At 32.8% G+C, this 24560-nt stretch overlaps 1 protein-coding gene across 6 annotated transcripts in view; it reads right to left on the bottom strand.

Annotated features, from left to right (window-relative positions):
* IL1RAPL1 (interleukin 1 receptor accessory protein like 1) overlaps nt 1-24560 on the bottom strand; it is a 1213847-nt gene that overhangs the window by 252044 nt on the left and 937243 nt on the right. For all 6 annotated transcript variants that reach the window (XM_016159491.2, XM_016159489.2, XM_036226767.1 and 3 more), the window contains one exon: nt 12016-12090. In XM_016159491.2, coding sequence (XP_016014977.1) covers nt 12016-12090 — 75 coding nt within the window. The remainder of the gene's footprint in view (nt 1-12015; nt 12091-24560) is intronic.

Genomic DNA, 24560 nt, shown 5'->3' with positions numbered 1-24560 from the left:
CACCACTCCTGTCTTTTAAGTGCTTTGTCACTTGTAACTAGAGCCCTGATGAGAAAATATCAGAGCCTGTGATTCTTCAAGTGTAAGTTGTCTAGGAACAGGAAGTTGTTCCAAAAAATTGACTCAATTTAACTTTTGCTTGAAATAGCCATCTATTTGAGTCAAAAATAAACTTTCATTCATTATTTCCTTCTAAATTGTTTATCTACTCAATTCTCTATTTTACCTCAATTCTTTATTTTATTTCATGCACACAAATAGTGACTGAAAGAAAATAAAGACATGTCTTCCCTGGATTCTGTCAACAGTAGAATTCCCTCTTGATTTAACATTTCTTTTATAATAGTAATTGATGTTCTCTATGACACTTAGCTTCACCTGAAGCAAATAGCTTGTGTGTTCATCTAATATAAGATTCATTAATTTTAGTTATCTCCTATTATATAAAAATGTTACTTCCATTCTCTAATGAGTAACAAATCCTAATAAATAGCATTGAAGTGAATATAAATTAATCATGGGAAATAGAGAAGGGCTTTTTTTTTTAAAAAAAAATAATCATTACAAATTACATTTATATCTAAGGAAAAATCTTTGTATAAATGTTTTTATAGATATAATATGTGACATATAATTCTAAAGTAAATATTCATACTACTTATAAACAGGCTGTAGATAATAAGTGGAGTGCATAAATAATAGTCTAATTGCTCCCCAAGTACTTTCAGCTAAAATTAGTTACATTATTCAGAAAGCATTAAAAATTTAATCAATGAATTAAAAGTCTTGAAGTAGCCAAGATAATTGGCATTATCAAATCAGGAATACATGTTCATTGAAAACACTAACGTTTTGCTTTCAAGAAAACAAAAATGCTTTTATTGAACTTTCCCTAAGTTTTTTGACATAATGGCCTCTTACTGAATATTTGTGGTTATAATCTCAAATTTTCCTAGAACTCATCATATTATAAGTATGCTATTTGTATTGATGGCTTGATGTGACAGAAATATTTGACTTAATTTTTCCAGAAGAGCTATGCACTTTTCTTTGCTCCCTTTCTACTCAAAGAACTGCCAAATTTCTATAACCACAATTCTTCAGCAGGTAAATCTGAGGTGGGTGCCCTGCTTTTGTTAAACTACAAACAAAAATTCTCTGAGAGTGAGAGAGCCTGCAACCTTGCATGTAAGTTTGAGAAGACCACTGAGGGGAAGTGGGAGGGGAGATGGAACGACTTCCTCTCATGCCCACTGTGTACCAGAAGTGGAAGTGGGAAGGTATCTTCTGACCAGATCATTGGCCTAAGACTTATTTCCATACACCAGAATTTTGGGAGAAAACTCTTTATCAAGCTTTTTTCTTTTCTTCTTTTATTATTCAATTGAATGATATACGCTATCATTAGATTCTACAAGTTTTAACTACAAAATTTAACAAAAAAAATCTTGGTGTTTCTGAGAAAGTAACTGTTTTGTATGTAGTAAATAGAAAAGAGTTTTCTGTGAGGTTCAGGTTTTAAAACCTTCTGGATACTCTCTCATTGGGCTTATCTGGCACGCTTTGGAACATATAATCAGACACATCTTAAAATGTGAATGTTTAGGCATTAATAAAGTAGCAAATCAATTTCATTTTATGTATTTTCATATTAAAAATGAAAATATTGTTAAATATATGACTACATTTAGAAAAAAAAAGTGGTTGGCAGAATGATGTAATGAAAACGGCCATATAAATTCCAGAAAAATTAAAATACAAAAAGCTCCCTTAAAACTTGGAAATGAGATCATTGAAAAAATAAATTGAAGAAGATACAAATAAAAGGAAGCATATACTGTGCTAATGCGTTGGAAGAATCAACACCATTAAAATGGCATACTACTCAAAGTAACTCATAGATTCAATGATTTCTCTATCAAAAGACCAGTGACATTTTTTGGAGAGCTAGAAGAAATAATCCTAAAATTTATATGGAACCATAAAAGACCCAGAATAGCCGTAGCAATTTTGAGAAAGAAGAACAAAGTTGGAGGTATCACACTACCTGTTATCAAACTATAATACTAGCCTATAGTAATCAAAACAGCATTGTACTGGAGTAAAAACAAATACATTGATCAATGGAACAAAATAGAGAGCCCAGAAATAAATCCACACCTATACACTCACTTAATATATGACAAAGGAGGCAAGAATATACAATAGGGTAAAGATAGTCTCTCCAATAAATGGTGTTGGGAAAATTGGACAGATACATGCATAAAAAGAAGAAACTGGACGACCCTTATACCATATATAAGAATAGACTCAAAATAGATTAAAGACTTATGTGTAATTGTAAGACCCAAAATCATAAAGCTTCTAAAAAAATATAGGCAGTAAACTCTCTGATATTGCCAACAGGAATTTCTTTTTGGATATATCTCCTCAGGCAAGAAAAACAAAAGAATAAAATAAACAAATGGGACTACATCAAACTAAAAAATTTTTCTACAGCGAAGGAAACCATCAACAAAACAAAGAGAAAACTGACTGGGAGAAGATATTTGCTAACAATACATCTGATAAGAAGTTAATATTGCAAAATATATAAAGAACTCATATGACTCAACAACAAAAAAACAAACAATCCAATTAAAAAATGGGCAGAAGACCTGAACAGATATTTTTCCAAAGAAGAAATACAGATGGCCAATAGACACATGAAAAGATGCTCAAGGTCACTAATTATCGGAGAAATGCAAATTAAAACCACAATGAGATATCACCTCAAACCTGTTAGAATGGCTATCATCAATAAATCAAACAACAAGTGTTGGTGAGGATGTGGAAAAAAGGGAACCCTCATATATTGTTGGTGGGATTGCAAATTGGTACAGCTGCTATGGAAAACAGTCTGGAGGTTTCTCAAAAAAATTAAAAATGAATATACCTTTGACTCAGCAATTGCACTTCTGGGTATTTATCCAAGGAAAATCAAAACAATAATTCCTAAAGATCTATGCACCCCTATGTTCACAGCAGCACAATTTACAAAAGCCAAGATATGGAAATAACCTAAATGCCCGTCAACAGATGATTGGATAAAGATGTTATGTTTTACATATACAATGGAATATTACTCATCCACTAAAAAAAAAGAAATGAAATCCTACCATTTGCAACAACATGGATGGACCTAGAGGTTATTATGCTGAGTGAAATAAGTCAGAAAAAGATAAATACCATGTGATTTCACTTATATGTGGAATCTAAAGAACAAAAAAAAGCCCAAAATAATCAAAACCTGACTCACAAATATAGAGGACAATCTGGTGATGGCCAGGGGTGGGGGAGTGGGGGACTGAGAGAAAGGGGTGGAGGGTTAAAGAAGTACAAATTAGTAGTTGATAGATGGTCACGGGGATGGTGAACACGAAATAGGGAATGTAGTTAGCATGAATGTAATGGCTAGGTGGAGAACCAGAGGAGAGAAAGAGCAATCAGAGGGATCATTTTATAAACTATATAAATGTCTAACCACTGTACTGTATACTTGAAACTAATAAAATAAAATTAAAAAGAAAAGAACTCTCATCACAGTTATAGCTATGAAAAACAAAAGACACCATGGGCAGTCATTGTATTAGGATACATTTCAACAAAACAAAGGCTGATTAGGTACTAGCATGGCTTTCAAAGTGTGTCCCTTGTGAAAATAAACTGTTTTGAATATGAGATATTTTGGTTACTCAAATACTCTACCCTACCACATCATTCTCAAAGAATTAGATTAAAATGAAATACTGTTAATTCTGAAGCTGGTGAATAAAATTTAATATTTCCTCAGAGGAGGAAAAAAGCCACAATGGGGACATTAGCTTCTCCTGACAGACAAGGGGAAGTCATGTGAAGTGATAGATGGATGATCTTTTATCTGGGTGAGTTATATATACCAGTTGCAGTTTCATATGAATGAACCTCATCTTATGAAAATGTAAAAATCTGCACTACTACAGAAAAAAGTTATAATGGTGATTATTCAATTACAAATGATTCTTATATGAAATTATTCACTACAGAGTTTCTTTAAATAGCATGTTTCCCTTGTGCATATAAATCTTTCATTTATCATTAGCTGCTTAAGAGAGACTGGGGGATGGAGCCTCTTAAAATTGACATGTTAAGCCACTACTAACTAAAGATCAATCAAAAATAAAGGAAGTACTTCTCTGAAATTATGATTCAACATACCCCCAAATCTATATGAATAGCCTAAGTTGGTAGAGTAAGGTATGCCTGGAATACTAAGTGTTTTAACATTAAAACATAAAATACTGGTATCCTATTTTCATAATTGTATTCAAGCACAAGTTATTTTTCATAGAGTCTGCATATAATTTAGGAATGCTCAGTTATTTGGCCAAAATTCAAGAAGAAATTTATGGATGAATAACTCTTTATATTCAAATTTTAAACAATGTGGGTCTTTTTATGATTTCTATTTTAATGAACATCCGTCTTGTGGTACTTACTCTTATTCTGAAACCTCTTTCAATATTCTACACCATAATACCCTTTGATAGGTTTATTTCTGATAAATTGGCATTTACTTTGCAAATTCAGAAGGAGTTCTCATTAATGTAGGATACTCACTGCATTTTTCTATGCTAGTAAATTTTGATCATTAAGATTCAGAAATCTTTGTGATAACAGTGTTTGTCAAAGGAAAAGCAGTATTTTTCTATGAAATGAATATGACTATTACCAAAACCTTCAGGAGGAACTTGACAGGCATAATGGTTTGATGCTTTGTTTTGTAAAATTATTCTCATGTTCCTTGTCTTAAGATATATTATGTCTGAATTTCTTTGGTTTAGAAAAACAATTTTTTTCACTATCATTGATGGTCATTTACCAATTTGGGTGGCATAGTACCCATTACATGGTCATTTTTTTAAGGATAGGAATTATTTTCTTCTGTTATCACTATGTAGTTACTGTTTGCATTTGGATAGACTTGTGGAAGAATTAAGTAATCTAAAATCAATAATTTCTTTAAGATAAAGACTCATTTAAGTGGAAAAATTTAGTGTGTGTGTATATGTGTGTGTGTGTGTATAATGTTCTAAGAGGGGAGATGGGAATTAATTTACTAAAATATTATCCATCCTGTAATGAAGCCCATGTCTGCTACCGTAGTATGATACTCTAGCAAGTATATGAGCACGATCAATCATTGGCATTCAAAATTTGTTTTAGCAACCTTTTATATATAGCATCCTATATATTGTATTAAAATATCTCAACTACTAGCAGCGAGGATGTATTCACTATTTAATATATACCAAGCAGTGCACTAATCTTCACATGTATTATTTCACTGTATACCAACAATAACTACATAGAGGTAGGTATTACCATGGTGCCATTTTTTACTGATTAGTAAAATGAGGACAGTTTGTTCAAGGTCATATAAATAGTAAGTGGCAGAGCTGGATTATCACCTGTCTGATAGGATGATCTGAACTTAGAACCACTGCCATATGCTGCTCCTTCATTGTAACCAAAATAATTAAATTAATAATAATAATAATAATAACAACGATAAGTTTATTTTTGTAAATTTTGTGATATAAAAACATGCAGTCACTTTTGTTCTTTGTTTTCTCATCAGTTAAGGAGAAGAATTTGACTTGATAACTACCAAAGTCCCTCCATTTCCTAAAGTTCCTAAATCTAGAATTGTGAATAGTTACACATATCTAGTTTCTTAACTGGCCAGCAACAAATAAAATAGTATTCTTAGTGCTGTGGCAAAAGAACAATGTGCATGATTCATGTCAGTGACCATCAAACTAGGCCAGAACTAGATCAGGAGTTGAAAATTTCAATGGACTTTCCACACTGGTTTTATGACAACAGTCTTTTCTGGAATTTTTCTTTCTTCTCACCTTTCCTCCTTTCTGGCCCTTTCTAAGGTAAGAGCAAGCAAGCTGACTCACATTGTTGCTATTACAGTTTTAATGCATTTTAACAAGAGCTTTAAATGGCTTCAGAACTTTCAGATATCAGTGGCCCATAGTAGCTGTTCTAACCTCCACCTGCATCTTTCTTTGGGTTTCGAGGCTGTCCTAGTTAGGCCTTGAACATTTAACACTTAAAAAGGAAGTCTGACTTTTGCTTAGATAGCAATTTTTAAAATGAATATGCATTTCCCCCCAATCTATTCTCCTCTCCAGTGCTAAAGAATGACTTTGATTTTTGAGAATCTTTGAGATTCATATAAGCTACATCATAAAATGATCTAAGAATACTAATATGATTTCCATTTATTGATTTATCATTTGTTTAAGGATATCAAATGTTCACTAAATACTAATGTGGAAAACATTCCTCTTCAGGTTAGAATCTCAATTTTTAATTTTTGGTTTCAAAATCAGACAACAGCTATCAAGAGTTATTACTTTCATTTATCATGGAACAATAAATTTAGATTGAGTAGAACCGAACACTATCAGTTTAAATAATTATAATAGCAGTCTGAATTTGCCTTTACATGATTTAATTATGATGTCCATTTGTCCAGAAGCTCTAATTTATGTCTAAAAGCTTTATTTCAGGCAGTAGAACTATGGTGATCTGCATGTCTTTCTTAAGTGGGCAACAAGTACATCATTTTTCATGTAAAATTTGGACTTTGGGCACAAATTTTGTATCCAGAATAAAAGGGAAGTTTTATGTTTTTTTTAATACGAGTTCATCAGTAAAAATATGTCTTGTATATTCCCTATGGCGCAGTAAACCAAAGTCAACAGCATTGCATTTATTCACGACAACCAGAAGAGTAATTGTGAATGGAAAAACCCAGTCAATGCTGACTTCCCTACCTCTGGAAAGGGAGGTAATATCTACATAACTTGCACGCCTCAGCAACAAAGTATTTTTTCTCATCTGCATTACTGTATGGCACTTTCAGAATTAAGTATCAAATTCAACAACTGAATTGTTTTGTTTCTAGAGTATTGATATTAAGTAATTCCCTACCCAAAAAAGGAAACAGAGGCTACCTAATTTTAGTAAGATAGGGCAGTCATCATACAGAAAAGGTATGTTTTGTTTCAAGAAAATAATAGCTATGAAAATATAGACCTAGATAGCAAATGTTAGAGCATGATTTTTTACTCCTTAAAATAATTCCCTATATGGTCGCCTTGAATTAAAAACTCAACTAGCATTTTTGTCATAAAACACATTGCATGAACAATAAATTTATATACATAGTTCCAGAATATATAACACATTGGAGTGTTTTGATAGGTAATTATTTTAGCAACACAGTAGGTTAAATATATAATTCTCATGACAAAGTGTTTTCCTACAAAAATATCAATCAGGATCTATTATGTAATACATGAACATTTTCCCCTTAGTCTACTTGAAATTTAAAATTCTGCAAATGATAATATGGTGTGATGGGGCAAGATGTGCTAGTTAAGTCCTAGAGTAACATTTTATTTTTTAAGTAGCTAAATTATTTTAATTAGTTAAATTGGATAAAATTACATGTATGCGTGTTCCTTTACCAGGACAGATGTTTAAAACTTTGAGGTTTCAATAACATCATCAACCACTTTCCTTTACATGTTAACATCTGGTAAATCCTTGTTACTTGCTCAGGTAAATAAGTGTTTGCTTTTTAATAAACTTAACAAACAAAAGTAAATGTGAAAGAAAAATAAGAGCACTGCTAGGAAGCTTCTTCAATTTCATTATTTTCTCTTGCAGAAAATTTGGAGACATGTGATCTTTGTTGCACATATACCTTGTCAATTAGTATTTATCAACATTCCCCGTGCCCAGAGTACATGACAAAATTAATGTGTACTTTATTAAGAAACAGAATCTAGAGGAAGTTCTCAGTTGAACATTAAAATAAGCAAGAGAAAAAAATAGACATTAAACATTCAATTAGGTTTCTATATTTCATCAACCATAGACATTTACCTAAATGGACTAGATTTATTTGAAACTCTCCAAATGTGGATAACCCTAAAAAAGAGAGGCCACTTATACTCAATGAGTAAAGAGAGAAAGAAATAAGTAAGAAGGTAGGGGGAAAAGAAGTGATCCTGATATTGAAGGAAAGTGAATTTTCCTTCAAGAGCTGTATGTTACAAAAATATATTATTTTTATTTTATCAAAGATTAAAAGTGATTATACTCATTATATATGAGTATATAATGAGAGTTGTATAACTTCTCTATAAGGATTCTGAAAATACATAGCAAGAAACGAAATTATTTCTTTTTACCAAGTATTTTTCCTTTTAGGAATCTGCCATGTTAAAATAATCATAAAATCAGGAGGAAATGTATAGGTAAAGATCATTGTGTCATTATTTATGATTATGAAATTTGGAAAAATCAAAATTTCCAGCAATATATATGAAATTATATAGGACATTCATATAGTTATCATGTAGTCATTAAAAGGGTATTTTCTGAGAATATTTAACAGGAGCAGAATGTTTTTACAATGTAAAGCATAAGAAACTAGATTCTTTTCTCTACTTCCCCTAAATTTCTACCATTAATCTGCATAATTATTTTTTAAAGTAAAAACCAAAAACTCAATAAAGTGACATCCAAATCTAGATGAGTAATGATAATGTATAGTAAATTCTAAGCTGCAAAATAATATGTGTCTCACTAGGTCAAGCGTGGGGTAGATTTCTACTCTTTGAAAGTCTAATAATGATGAATACAACATCCTCTGTTCTCGAAGGTTCTGAAAATGGTCTCCTGGCCATAACAAGAAGGCCACATTTCTGACTGATCATCTCAGGGCTCAAACTCAGAAAGACAATGGTTTCTGTCTTGTGATTCCCTTAACTACAGCTTCCTGAAAGGGCTAATTCAAGCTCATCTCCTGGACAAAACTTCAGAATTGTATGATGTGATTTCTGGGCCTTTTGCCAAAGAAAGTGCTGCTCATTTATTTGCTGATGCCTGAAAGTTATTTTAAAAGAACAAATTTCTTTTTTTTCACATTTAAAAGTAATACACAGATATTGCTTAAAATGGAAGTGCTATTCTGTGACCACATATTGACTGAAATTCAAACCTACCAATTCATATATTTTATTTGAATGTAGTTACTATTTTATTTTACCCTAAGTACTTTTTTTGTGCCTTCACTTTCTACTCTGGAACAATTTAAATGATTACTATGAGAGTCTTTCCAGTTTCGAGAATATGAAGGAATTGGAAGAAAAGGAGGACACTAGGGATGTAGAAAGTGAAAAGTAGGCATGGTCAGCAAATGGCAGAGAAAGGAGAATTTGGTGGTGAAGACAAATCCATGCACTTTATGATTTTATCTAAGCCATTATTAAGGAGTTTTACATATTTAGAGACAAAACTGGAGAATGGATGATTTATAGTTATCAAAGTCAGGTGGATATGTGTGTAACTTAGCCAAGATGTTCAAGTTAGATCATCATACATGTACCAACTCAGCTTTGTGTAATTTCTGTTAATTGTTTTACAATGTTACTCATATGGTAGTTTTATTATCCTCTGAGATCAACCCTCAATTTAGGATAGGTTGAGTCAGATCCTTGAACTCTTGGCTAATCAAATTCTGTTGGAGAGTCTCACCTTCTTATAAGACAAGGCATCATTTACAGGTTCCCTGTCACTGATCCTGGCCACCTTCCTTACTCCCACCCCACGACTCTTCACTCAGTCCCCCTCTCTTAGGATATAATATCACATTTAAGCCTGTTGAAATTGAAATCTTTTTCAAATGTGGAAAGAGCAAAAATTAAATCTCCAAGGAAGTAAAAGATAAAAGTACATATTGGTGAAAACAAATATATTTTAGGCATCTAGTGTCTTTTTTTTCTTTTTGGTCCTTAATGTTATTTCCTATTTTCACTTAATCTTTGTGATAAGCTGTTCACTTTCTATTGTTACTGCCAATACTATTGCAGTAACAACACTAGCAAGGTAGTTATTTCAAATCAACTGTTACTCAAAAATTAAAAGATTGAGATTAAATGATTTGTCCTATATACTACTGAGAACTAGAAACAGAAAATAAAACAAAAGGTGTTTAAAAGAATCCAAATCCCAGCTTGATGCCTCTAGTTTACTTGGTGTTTAAAGAGAGCTCACATTCCTTTTGGCAGTAACAATAAAAGAGAATATTTCCTGGAGCATTTTGATAACAGACATGCCCATCTTTCTTTAAGTGAATATACAGTCAAACCTTACAATTTGCATAAGAACTTTTCATATTTGAAATCAACTAGATTAGTCTTTATAATTTTTGTGCAATAAAAAGTAAATTTTTAAAAGGAAAGCTTTACAGACTATTTCATTTTGTGAAACATTTTAACAGGAGGTTAAGAACAATCTGATTTATTCCAATTTCAGGGACAATATAAGGAAACCCAATGGGCAGCCATTAATCAGAAAATTCTTTTAATTACGTTGTCAAGTAAAGAGATACCATTAATTTCATTTCACTATGTTCATTACTGATAACTGGCACCAATAAACCATCCTTCTTGGTCCAACATTCTACAGTTTTGTATAACTCCTTAGAAATACATCTTTCTAGGAGTTATTGAGAGGTATGTGTGAGCATGGCCACTTACAAGAATTTATATTTCAAAATATGTTTAGAGAGTTGCAATCAAATCTAATATAGCTCAATATACCATAGCATGAATGAACAGTATAATACAATTTTAATGTATCTATTTGATTCATATTCAATATTGATTTAATGGTGTTGTAGTCTTCTTTCTCAAAATAACAATTAGGATGATAATTCAGAGTCTTGGGTTTACCATCAAAGAAGTACATTTATACCCTGACTTGTATAAATCCCACATATGTTTTTTCCTCAAAGTTAATAAATATAAGTATTTGCAATGTTAGAAGTCTATCGACTACAATCATTTTACAGGTTCTAAAACCATCATCGTATCTTTTTGCACTATAAGTTTTGATATGTTATTAGTAAAGATTATTATACCTGTTATCTTCATTTTCAAAATGATTTACAATTTTATTCTGAATTCTCATTCCAAGAACAATATAATATGGGGAACTTAAGGGATGGGCTACCAATTCTTTTTTAGTCATATACACTGAATGCATTTCTACTCTCAAGTAGGTAATGTAAGAGAAAACTCCTTAATAAATTAGAATATATGGTTAGATTTATACTTTTTGATAATACAAAACATAACACTAAAAACATTTTTATGCTAAACTTTATGATATATACATGCATATTTTATTTCAAATAAAAATAAAAAGCAAAAGAATATAATTAAATTGTTATACTTATAATTAATGGGAAATTTTTCATAATTTGGTATAACTGAGTACAGATGCTATACTCAGAAATTCTGACTTAACTCTATGATAAGAATGTTAGAATTCTGATTTGTCCCAAATTGTATTCTGTCCATGTTCTTATGTCCCAAACCTATTAGTCTTTTAACCAAAAGCTACTTGCTCACATTTTATTGATATATTATCTGTAACTTCACTTGCATAATGTCCATTATATTTGATTAGATAAAAATGATTTTAACTGTAATGGTAATACTTATCTTTATGAATCTATATGCTTTCCCTTAATTTTTAAAAACTGTATTTTAGCATATTAATGGATATTATAAGTCAAATAGTTCCATACTGCCTGTTTTAAAAACTAATTCAAGTCTTATAAAATTACAATATAATACCACCAAAAAATCCTTCAGCCCATCTCATTTCTCAGCAATTATCTAAATGACACATGAGTTTTTGCATCCCTATGTCCAGCTTAGCTTTAATGCATGTCCCATGGGAGATGGAATGGGACAAGTTTATAGTACTTTCTAATTTTGCTCCCTATAAATACACACGGGCTTAGCTCAGAGTGTTACATCAGGTAACAATCCAGGCTTATTAACTGTCAGATCATATTGCAAAAAGTGCATTAACTAGAATTAAGAGATTACTTACCCAGCTGGGTCTCCTGAATTGTCAGTTTACTTTCCATAGGATACAAAAGCTTGGGTGGCTTATCAGTCAGAGGGGCTGAAAACAATAATAAAAATACAGACTATAGTTATGCTGTATGAACTGAAAGATGGAACACAGTTTATTTTCCTAAATATTTTTTCATTCTCAGAGTAGTGCACCAAAGCATTCTACTAAGTAATAACTTACATATTGCAGATAGTACCTACAGGTAAGATGAAGAGCTATTAGATCGTACATGAGTCGAACAGAACATTCTAAATTGACAATCACATGAGACTGTAAGTACAGAATCAGGATTGGTCAGTTCTTGAGAACATGTGACTGTGCTCCACCAAAATCTTTTCAGTTTGCAACTTGTTTTCATATTTAAAGGGTACCTTAGATTTACTCTATGTTAATTAAAGCTACATGATATAGGATCCATGCATTTCAATGATATTTTGGCATAATGTCTCATTCTTCTTAATCCCATTCCTAGTTTCCATACCCTGGATCACACTGCCTCAAATCCCATAACTTAGTAATTATATTATTTCTTACACACATACTCTATAAATGAGGTAGCAATGTGGCATTAAATTAGTACCAGTACAAGCTGCACACTCAAACATGCATATAAATATTTGCCAAGATTATATTTTTAAACAATACTTTCCATTTAGTCAAAACCTCTTATTACTATTATCTATTACATTTAATAATATTTATTTCTAATTTGTATAATATGCTCTCTTTGATTTTTAAGTCACCATACATTTCTACTCTGTGCTATCATTAATTTATCAATTATCAGCCTACAAATCTAAGAGTTCACTATTGAGCATCTTGAAGATAGGTTTCCCACTGCATACTTCATTACTAGATAAAGTAGACTATCTGGACTTTACACAAATAGCCATTTCTCCTTCATTAAGCCTCCCTACTCACTCTTTCTGATTGACTTACTCAGGTCCCTTGAAATCTGTCACTGCAACTTCCACTCTGTAGCAAGTACAGAAATGATCAATTAAGGGTTGCTGAACAAATGTTTCTGCTTTGAGGGCTTTCTTCCTTTCTTGACAGGAGGACATGCCAATTTGGTTGATAACTGGAAGGCTAATGTAGTCAGCAGTGCCAGGAGTTCGCCACATGCCCACATTACCAGAGGATTCAATAATTAGATCTACCTCAGAAGCTCACTCTCCTCTTTCTTTAACAGAAAACACAGTCAGTGCAAACAGATGATGCACTCCAACTCAGAAAAACAGGAATGTGTTTTAAGAGTCCTGGTTTAGGAAATCAACCACACATAGGACCAATTGCTTTTGTTCATAACTAATTGAATGCATTATTCATTCATCTTCATCAATATTTAACACATGGAGGGGAATGAAGTAGAAAGTTAGAGTAATAAGATATCAATTATTCTGAAACTCTTCTCAAAGATTTGACATCACTCTGAATAAGCTTAAATACTCTTATTTCATGTCTACAGTGATATTAACAGATTTTTATTCTCCTACCAGCTAAATAAGTAGATTACTCACTAAATATTGGCAAAATAGTTCGCCATTGGTAAGTCAAAAAGCCCTATTTCTTAGGCTTTAGTTATCAAATAATTTCAGTGAACTTCAAAAGCAACTATGGCATCAAAATACCAGACTTATTCAGTAAATTAACTCAGTTTATAAAATTTTGTGATTATACAGTTACAAGTAGAAAACTCAACAGTTTGTTATAGAAAGTGGCTGAGAGAAATGTTCCTGTTCAGACGCATCTGACACTAATTTATAGTAAAATGTCCGTAGAGAAAAATAATATAATCTATATGTAGTACATTCATTCAGAATTATAAAATGGTTGTGTGGTTCTCCACCCCAACCCACCACCCATGCCTATAGCATAATGTTACATCCTTAAGACTTCTCATATTATTCTCATGCAACAACTTCAAGTTAGTAGACGAATTGTAGAATGTTGGAGCCAGAGAAAATTATATGCTTATTAAATTTTTTGAGTTTTCAAATGCGTTCCCTAAAGCCCTATGATTTCCACTGGGCCCCTCTAGGCAGATGAAGTGAAGATCGAGCTAAGAGGTGGTTCATGGGGCTTGACTCATATTTTGTTGTACTGCCCACCCCCTCTGACAAAAGTAACTCTACTTTTATTTATGTTATACATCAGCAATTCACCTAAGACTTTAACAACAAAAAAATCAATTCATTTATTGAGAGATGAATGGATAAAGATGTGCTATATAGGTAGGTATACGTATACATATACACACACACACACACACACACACACACATATATATGTAAAAATGTGTATACATATATAGTATTTAGTAATAAAAAAGAATGAAATCTTACCATTTGCAACAACATGGGTGAACCTAGAGGGTATTATGCTAAGTGAAATAAGTCAGACAGAGAAAGGGCACATACCATACAATTTCACTCATATGTAGGATATAAAACTGAAAACAAAAACTCATAGACATGAACAATAGTTTAGTGGTTACCAGTTGGAAAGGGGGAGGAGGGAGGTAGACAAGGGTAAAGGGGGTCAGATATATGGTGACAGAAGATCTGACTTTGGGTGGTGAACACACAATGCAATATACAGACGATGTATTATTGAACTGTACACATGAAACCTATATAATTTTATTAATCAATGTCACCTCAATAAATTAATTTTTTTTAAAAATGAATGGAAACTACCAGAATAGCACAATAGCTGAACTACAGCTTGGACACACTGGAAAAATGACTATGAAGAGGGGTGACAACTAAAGCTAATATGAAGCTCAGCTCCATAGTCATTTGAGGGCAAGAGATTTTGCTGCCACAAAAAAAGGGCATGGGCTGAATTATCCATCATTTGAGTGCTTCTGACACTTTATGGTGTTTAATAAATATTAGTTGAATTGAATTTACAGAAGACAGAACTGGCAAACAAATACAGAAATGGCAATAAATAAACAAAATGCACACACACGAACACCAAGCCCTGTTTATATTCTGCACAGACAAAAGTGGAATTGGAAGGAAATTCAAACAAATTCCTTAAAATAAAAACAAAGTAATTAGCATCAGACCATTACTAGATCAATTGACATTTTATTGCCCAAAGAAATATACAAACAATTTGCCTTAGCCTTGGTGGTCTCTCTCTCTCTCTCCCTCCATCCCTCCCTCTTTTCCTCCTTCACACGTGGACACACACACACACACAATACATGCCCAGTAAGACAACCCTACACAATCAGTGACTAATCTGAAATCGTTGAAAAACTAATGAAAGTCCAATAGTAGCGACATGAAGCATAGATTGATTTTAAGTCCTTATTATGATTTGTCTACTAAAAACACCCCACAACAATTATAATAGAGATGTTTCTCTTGCCAATTATGTATTAAAATATTGACAACATTAAAGCTGATAAAGTTAAACTTACTTAAAATAAAAACAGACCTCTCTTACAAAATTAATATTTCTTAATTGACAAAATTGTTCTGCAGAATAGAAGGGGAATTTTAAGGACATTGGTTTTGCTTTCCAGGTGGCAGTTAGAGAAACATCTAGAAGTCGATATATGTGAAGTTATAATGGGACTTGTTCTTTATATATGTTAATGTTCCCCAACTAGTCATGAAGGTACACATTCTCTCCTTTTTACCCATTCCATGTACACTTGGGTTATGAAATAGTGAAAAATGGGATTTCATCTTCAAAAATAATGACAATAGACTAGGGTAATGAGACCAGCATTCTTGAATCTTGTAATTTTTTTAGAGAGAAATATGAGATATTTAGGATGAGTGTGCCTTTCTCTGTTGACTCATCACCCCTCTAAAATTTAATTTTAGTCCCTCAAATACTAATCTCTCAAATATCACTGAGAATACTCAATACTTCTTAGATACCAATACTCATCCTACCACAAATTTATTCTTTCAAAATCACAGATAATTTTCAAAATCTATTTTAAGTAGTACCTTCACTGTTTTGTTTCCTAGAAGCATTAAAGTAGAGTCAGAAAGATCATACACTTAGCTTTCAGGGAGATCTGGGTCTAATAACTCTTGATTCACTTTTATTGGTTTGGCAAGTTAAAGAAGTTACTTAAACTCTGAGTCTCAGTCTCCTTATATATAAATGTGACATAAATAGTGTTCAGTTATGGCTTGGTGTGAAGATTAAAATGGGTAAGAGATTAAGTGTCTGGTTATAGCAGGTGAAAAATAAATCTGTTCTAATGACACCACCATTGTTTGGGACAATACCACTGAATAGTCTATGTAGCTGATAAAAAAAATGTTATTGTTTGTAAAATAATGAACTCAATGTTTAACCAAGGGTTCAAAGGCATTTAGCTCTTGAATTTAAGAGTCATTAATATTGCCAACATCAATTTCCACAGTAGGAGGACCAATCTATCTTCAAGAACACAAACAAAAAAAAACATTTTGAAGACTTTTAGATATGTAAGCAATGTACTAGGACTGTAAAGGACTTAAAGATAAATAAAATGTAGCTTTTAAGGCTCACAGAGCTTATAATCCAGATAAACAATTATGACTCCATAATTCAATTTTAAGAACATTTATGAAGTACTTACAAATAGTACTATATTATAAATAAAAAAGATAAATAAGACATGGAAGGATGTATGATATGAAAGCATATATATGATGCATTGTGATGAGTGCTATATACTCAGAGGTAATTTCTTTATGACCCCATTGAAATCTACCAACTAAATGTGGTCACAAAACAGTATTCATAGATTTATATAGCTGACGATAAAGCATGCTTTGTGGCAATCCCACCAACATGTTTCATTTTACAATGGGTTTTTTTGTTTGTTTTGTTCTCTGTACATATTTTTTTAACTTAAAAGAGTTGACAAACAACTGTCTGTTTACCTGGCAAGTCAAGGGGATATGGATTACCCATAGAGCTTCAATGACTGAGAATGGAAATTCAGTTCTGCTTTCTCTGGCCTGGAATGTTTTAACATTAGTTTCTAATATTGGGGGAAAAGCTTGTGAGAGCTATAGCAAGTAAACAAAATCTCATGGTCCTTGGGAGAAAAATTGAATAGACAAGAGAAAATATCAACATATAGTAGGTGAAGCCATTTGGGGGGGAAAGAGTGCTTTATTTTTTCACTTATCTCTAATGCACTGGGACTGGCAATATTTATCCTTTCTGTTGCAAAATATTATGGTGATTCGGAGCAGAATCATGAAGTCTCAAAGGCCTCAAAGAGGGAGAGGAGAGGGAAAGTAACTGAGCAGAGAAGTACAGGGAGAAGAACAGTTTATGAACAAACTAGCACAGTATACAGGATAATCTTGACCTAAGGATCACGTCAAAGTGACAGAACAAATACTCCTAAGGACATAACTGTTACTATATCTGTCAAAATAAATGTATTCAAGAAAATCAAATTTTATTTCACTAGCTTTAATACTTATATTTTATTCATATAGATTAATAAGATTTGCCTATAATGCAAATAAAACAAATATGTTCATTTATTCATTCAAAAAGTAGTTTTTAAAGCATCTCCTCTTTGTTAGGCATTTTTCTAGTTACTAGAGGGTATAACAGTGAACAAGACAGACAAAATATTCCTGCTTTCATAGAGCCTACATCCAGAGAGGATGATGGAAAATATACATGTAAATGAATACATGCATAATATAACATCAGGTGATTGTAAATACTGTAAAATAAAAATAAAGCAGCTAAAAAAAGAAAGAGACTAATGCAGATGTTATTTTAGAGAAGATTATCAGAAAAGTTAGCTCTGAAGATTATTTGAAACAAATCTGTGTGTAGGGAGAAAACCAGCCCTGTGAATAGCTACAGGGCAATTATGGCAGGCAGAGAGAAGAGCAAGTGCAAAGGCCCTGAGATGGAAATGAACTTGGCATGTTTGAGGGTTAGCACAGGTCATTATAGCTACCCTGAAATAAGGAAAGAGTGGCAATGAATTCAGAGACAGCTATGGACCAGTTCAGGCAGGGCCTTGTAGAACATGTTAAAAACTTGGGTCTTATTCTAAACATAATGAGAATGTCATGGAGAGGTTTGGAGAGAGCCCTTGGTAGAATTTACATGTCAGAAGTATCACTCCAGCACTTCAGTATTTACGTCTGGGAGGACTGAGCAGCATGGAGGCAGTAAGGCAGAGTGGAGACGGGAAGGCCAGGAAGGAGGGTACTGAAGCAGTCCACTAAGAGGGGATGATACATTGATGTTGGTGGTAGAAATTGTAGCATTTTTTCCTTTAAGCATCTATTTGGTACATAGAGCTAACAAAATTTACTGATAGATTTGATGTGAAGGATAAATAAAAATCCAGGAGTTAAAGGAGATCCCCAGTTATGGGCTTGAGCAAACATGTGAATGGCAGTGCCATTTAATGATTATTGGGGTGGGGACAGTGCAAGGGGAGATCTTTTATGGGGCAGTATGAATCAAGGGACAAATTTTTATGTCAATTCAGTCACCTCCCTTTATCCACAGAAGTTAGAGAATTTTACTATTAATCATTGATTTATATTTTGAAAAACTGAGCCATTGACTGGAGATTCATCTCTTTCTGATTCCCCAAAGGACTGAGAAAATGGTCTAAAAAGTTTCATATTTCAGGGTAATGCCATATTCATTTATCTGATATAAACTTTGGCTAACCTCTACTGTATTTTGCTCTAACATTATTCATAATAAAAAAATGTATAATACCCTGAAACTCATTTTTGACTAATAGAATCTGGGCCAGGCTTAGCCAAGAGATTAACAATAATTTCCCAGTACTCCCTTGGTTTAATGATATCTTGAATATATTCAATTAGCAAATTAAATATCACCATGTTTTATTTAGTTTTTTTTTTATTTAAAAAATATTTATTATGAAGTAGTGTTCTAACATAGGAGTGATGGAATTTATATTTAATCACCTTCCAATATCTTGATCAACCTCCCAGGTAACATAAACAATGAAAAGATTATATTCATTGAACAATTGTTTTAAAAATAAAATCACTGAAGAATACCCTAGGAAAAGTTAATTAACATGGAGCTAATATTAGCGCTCAGGTTCTCTATTCATTTGCTGCCTTCTATAGTTGACTCTTAAACCCCAGCTCCCATAGTCTGTAGCCCTGCTTGCTGCACAGAGACTCATGGCTGATCCTAGAACTCATCCAGTCACCCACTACACCCTAATTCTGACCAAATGAGCTGAGAAAAATATGGAGGGAAAACAAAAGTGAGCATGAGTAGACAGAATAAATAAAGATAGTTTAGTATTTTTAAAACTATTGCTGCAGTGGATATTGCCTAAATGTTGTGGGGATGAGCTCTTACTGGCTGCATACTGATTTTAACCATTTAAGTAAATTTGTGTGTACTCAAAGTAAAAAAAAAACAGTGAGAAAAATAAAACAATACATAATTATCTAGATAAATAATGATGAACCCTAGGAAAAGGATGCTGATTGATATAATAGCTATAATCAAGTAGGAGAGCATGCCAAATACTCTGTTTTCACTTCTGTTGACAGGCAAAAAAAAAAATAATGGTCACCAATTAGCTTCTAGGGACAACAGTCAATTCCAAGAAATTACATGTCTCATGAGGGAAAATATCTCTTTCCCAGCAATCAGCAAGTAAGCAAAATTATCAAAGCACATCATTTTTTCTTTTTCTATTAGTAGATAAAATGTCTTGAGGAAGTGAAAATGAAAAATCTCAGGATATTTGGAAATGGTTATTTAAGGAAAATTATGGAATAGACAAAAGGTTCTATGTTATTACCGAAAGTCAGAAATTTAAAAATTCTGTACTTGGCTTGGAATATCACAGTAAGAGATTACATTTCTATAGTATAGTGTAATATAATTTAATGTCCTTCCAGGTTATATTGGATTGGTTTGTTCACATTGTACTTTTATATGAAAGATATTTACACTTCTTTTATTCATGACACAGAATCTTGCACAATTACTCACCCATATGGCTCTCTGACAGCAGTTCTCAACTGGGGTTGCTACAACTAATGTGTAGGGGGTGCTACTTGACAAGGGATGCTGTTTACTTCCTACAATGCACTGGAAAGCTCCCCATACACACACATACAAGAATTATCTGGTCTTGGATATCAATAGTGCTGAGGTCGAGAAACCTTGCTCTATGGTAACCATATATCAAAAGTGGTTTTAATATCTATATTTCAAGCTTGATTTGGACAAAAATCTTTGATTTTTTTTTTGTAGACAGAAAGCTATTGAAAGCATGGGGATTGATGAAATGATGGGGGATGTTTCTATCTGGGCTATTTTAGAGTGGACTACAGCCATGAAAGAAGCCATGAGGGCATATAAAAACTGTGTAGGCTTAGTACCCAGAAAGGTCAGGTAATGACAGTGTACACGAAGAGATAGGAAGTCAAATAAGAATTAACTGAGCATCCATACAAGGAATGAGTAACCTCTTCCTCTTTCCAAACCCCCATAGAAAGGATGACCCCCACCTCAACAACTAAAAATTAAAAGGTACTCTAAAAACAGAAAAAACCATCTAATGCAGGATTGCAGAGACATTACAGAACCACACAACTAACTCTAATGTACTATAAAACATTTAGCTGTTGAAATATAACAGCATTATTTCACAGCAAAAGCTTTTTAATACTATTGGACTTCGGCTAATACGGAAGTTGTCTGTAATTATTGAACATGGATTTACCCAAAGAAGGTAGCCTAAAAATATTTTTTGGGGGGCGTAAGTGGCAGTCACTATTCAAAGGAGCTAGCCAGGAATTAAGGGCAAAGTAGCTCATTTAATAGCTCAATTTATCATTAAAAGTTAAAATAGAACATTCTGCTTAATTTCATCCACAAACTGTTAAGTTGACATGTTGTTAGCTGGAACTCTAAGCATAAATTTAAGGCTTTTAAGACACAGAACATAAATAATATGGAAATAAAGCATATGTCTAGAAAAAATTAACACATCATATTTTGGGGTACGCAGTTAGTTACATTATTTCATTTGACCATCAGTTTGTTACAATGAAAAGATCTAAAAACTTCTCCCCAAACAGTGAGGAAAGAAACCAAGATTAGAACCCACCTGATCTGATTTTAATGGTCACATGCTTTCCATTTTTTGTAGACTGCTTTTCAACATTTGTGATTTCTAATGTAGTTTCTACTAGACATCTTGTTTTTCCTGGACCTTCTGATGACATGGAGCCAACTGGGAGGAAATGTTATTCTGATAGAGTTTGGAAACAGAAAGATGGAAAGGTCTCTGATTTTAATAGACTTAATTAGGATTAAATTGTATTTGACAATAGTAAACCTTTTAATGTAGAATTTGAATAAGTCTAACACTGCTTTTTAAAGATGGGAATGGAGGATTATGTCTGTCATTGGCTCTCAGAAGCAGAAAACTTTAATGGTTACAGGACTTGATGATATACAATTTAAGGCTCTCATTAAACAGCGGACCCCCGAAAAGTAAGCATTCTAAAAATCCCATTAAAATTGTTAGCAAAGAAAAAATGAAGCATAATAAGCATGACCTTCATTGAAATTCGAGGTTTATAATTATAGATGAAATTCTTTTAATTTTTGTAGTAATTACATTAAATATTCCAGATATCCTTTAGAGTGACATAACAACCCAAATCCTGTAAAAACATCATTTTTGCATGTAATGATACTACATTGCATTCTTCTAGATGAATTAAACTTCTTACAGACAATAGATTTATCGAATATTGATATATTCAACTTTTGTACTTGCTTTAACCTTCCTGACCTCTGTTAATGATAAGGCTGCACTGAAATATAACACAGGTTCCTTTGATATTCTATGAATCTAAAAGAATTTCTGTACAGTCAGAACCCCCAAAGTCCATATAATAGCAATATAAATGTCATGTGTTAAATTACAGTCCGACTGTGATATTTAATGGTATTACTGCCTTAAGAAACATGCCTCTAAATAATTAGGCTCTCTCTTTCTCTCTTTGCCTCCTATTTCCCTTTCTTTACTTTCCTTCCCTCCCTCCCCTTCTTCTTTCTTCTCTTTTTTTCTTTTTTATTTTCTTTCTTCGCGCTTCTTTCTTTCTTTCCTTTCTCCTCCTGTTTTCTTCTCTCTTCTCAATTCTTCCTTCCTTTCTCCTTCCTTCCTCCTTCCTCCTTCCTTCTTCCTTCCTTCTTCCTACTTAACCTCCTTTTCCTCTCCCTTCCTTTTTTTCCCTCCCTTTTCTTTCTCTTCTCTTCTCTTCTCTTCTCTCTTCTCTTCTTCTCTTCTCTTCTCTTTCTCTCTCTTCTCCTTCTCTTCTCTTCTCTCTTCTCTTCGCTTCTCTTCTCTTCCTCCCCTCTTCTCTTCTCTTCTCTTCTCCTCCCCTCCCTTCCCTTCCCTTCCCTTCCCTTCCCTTCCCTCCCTTCCCTTCCCTTCCCTTCCCTTCTTTCTTCTCTCCCTTCCTCCTTAGGTCCATGTAGCCCCCTTTTTATTTCATACTTCCTTCCTTCCCAAGAAACCAATCTGGAAAGAAAACTGAAGGAAAAGTATTTTGTTTTGTCTCTTCTGGGTACAGTGGGGAAAAAAGGATCCTAGACTTCTGTTCATTCATTTATTCAACAAATAAAGTAGCTATAACTTACTTGCTTACATCACCATCATCAATTCTTCCTGTTTAGGATAATTGTTATCATTCATCAGAGTAACACTGTTGGGGATTGTCTTTTCTGCAGAAGTCATTTTACAAAAAAGACTATTTAACAAATAATAACTTCTCACCTAAAATGATTTTAAGTAGCTTCAACAATGTTTAAAAGCTTTACTAAAGAGTTCCTGTGGTGGTTTTCTATTGTTTCATAAAATGAAAATGTACCACAACTTATTAAAAATGTGATTACTACAAAAAAAAAAACCAAGAAAGGAAAGCATGGCTATGAGCAACAAGATCAGGCACTCTTTAAATAAAACTTACTATTCAAATCTAATTATGCTGCGAATGCTGTTCTATTACTTTTGCTATCAGTGCATAGCCAAGAATTACTTGGCAACAAATGAAGGTTAGTCATTTTAAGAATTTTCTTTTCAGCAATGCAGGAACAAACTGCAAATTTGTTCTTAGTTACATTGAACACCACAGACATCCTCAAAAGAAAAACATACCAAAACAAAGCCTGTTACAACCAACAACATATACAAAATGTTGATAATTACTGAAGCTGAATAACGGGTACCTAAAATTCATTATGCTATCATCTCTATTTTTGTGTCTATTATGCTTGAAATTGTCCAAAATAGTTTTCTTTTAACGTCATGGATTTGAAAACTTTAGGGTTTGGCAAATTTTTTTGAGTGTTACATGTAGTATGAATATGTGCATACATCTACATGTCTATATAGCAAAGTATAAATTATAAATTTTGAGCCAAGTTTATAACAAGGAATGAAATGAAATTGAATTGCATCTATGCCAGCTCAAAGCAATACCACAGCTCTATTTGCTAAGCAAAATTTGTTTCCATTGCATGTACACATTTCTTTGTTTATAATAAATATAGCAAAGGCATTCTACTTTAGGAAAAAGAATTGAAAACACTAATGCAATATATCAGTTAAATATTACTGAGTTACAAATTACCCTAAATCTTAGTAGTTTAAAATAGTAGCTATTTATTATTATTATTTGTGACTTTACGAGATAGCTAGGAGGTTCCCCTGATCTGGCTCAGGTTTGAATGATTTTTCTCAGCTCACTCATGCATCTGTAGTCAACTACAGGTCAAATAATGTGTCTTTGTTCATCTGGGCTGGCCTTGCTTACATTTCTTACACTTCACCAAGCTAAGACCTTTGTTCAGTACTTACTATTGGATTGATTGAGATTTGTAAGCAGGAAAGTAAAATGATCCAGTGTGAATTTTTTATGCTCCTTTAAAGCCTGCATCAAGCACACTGAACATTCTACCATTTCTCCAGTTTACCATTCTCTTGGGTTCTTTAGGAAAGTGCCTCCTTTGTTCACTCTGGAGTGTCACATCACCCCTTAAATCCTAATTCACCTTCCACAACTATCACAGATGTCAATTCTTAGGCTACATGTTCCTTATTCCTAGTGGGGCTCCCAGACACATCCTCCTTACTTCTGTCCAGACTTAAAGAGGCTAGGTTGTAACTTTTCCTTCTACATATTTCACTTCACCTTGAACCTATAAACTTACTGATAATATGGATTACAGTGTTCTTTTCAATCTTTTAAACTTCATGTCCCTAACCTTCATAATAGGCATCCTTTTGAAAATTTTAACCTTCATGTCCCTTTAGTGTTTTCCATAACTGGTAGAACATAGTGAACGCTTAAAAATTTTCTGTAGACTGACTAGTCAAGGAAAGATTTAATTGTACTTTATGAATTCTATTTTAAAAGTCAATAATTGTATGCTCCTTTTTTTCTAAAGATTTGCCTTAAAAACTATTCATTGAAATACATTTT

Source organism: Rousettus aegyptiacus, unplaced genomic scaffold, assembly GCF_014176215.1.
Source record: "Rousettus aegyptiacus isolate mRouAeg1 unplaced genomic scaffold, mRouAeg1.p scaffold_m13_p_9, whole genome shotgun sequence".
Classification (NCBI taxonomy): Eukaryota; Metazoa; Chordata; class Mammalia; order Chiroptera; family Pteropodidae; genus Rousettus; species Rousettus aegyptiacus.
The sequence above is the reverse complement of the archived record's forward strand: the minus strand, read 5'-3'. Positions and strand labels throughout refer to the sequence as shown.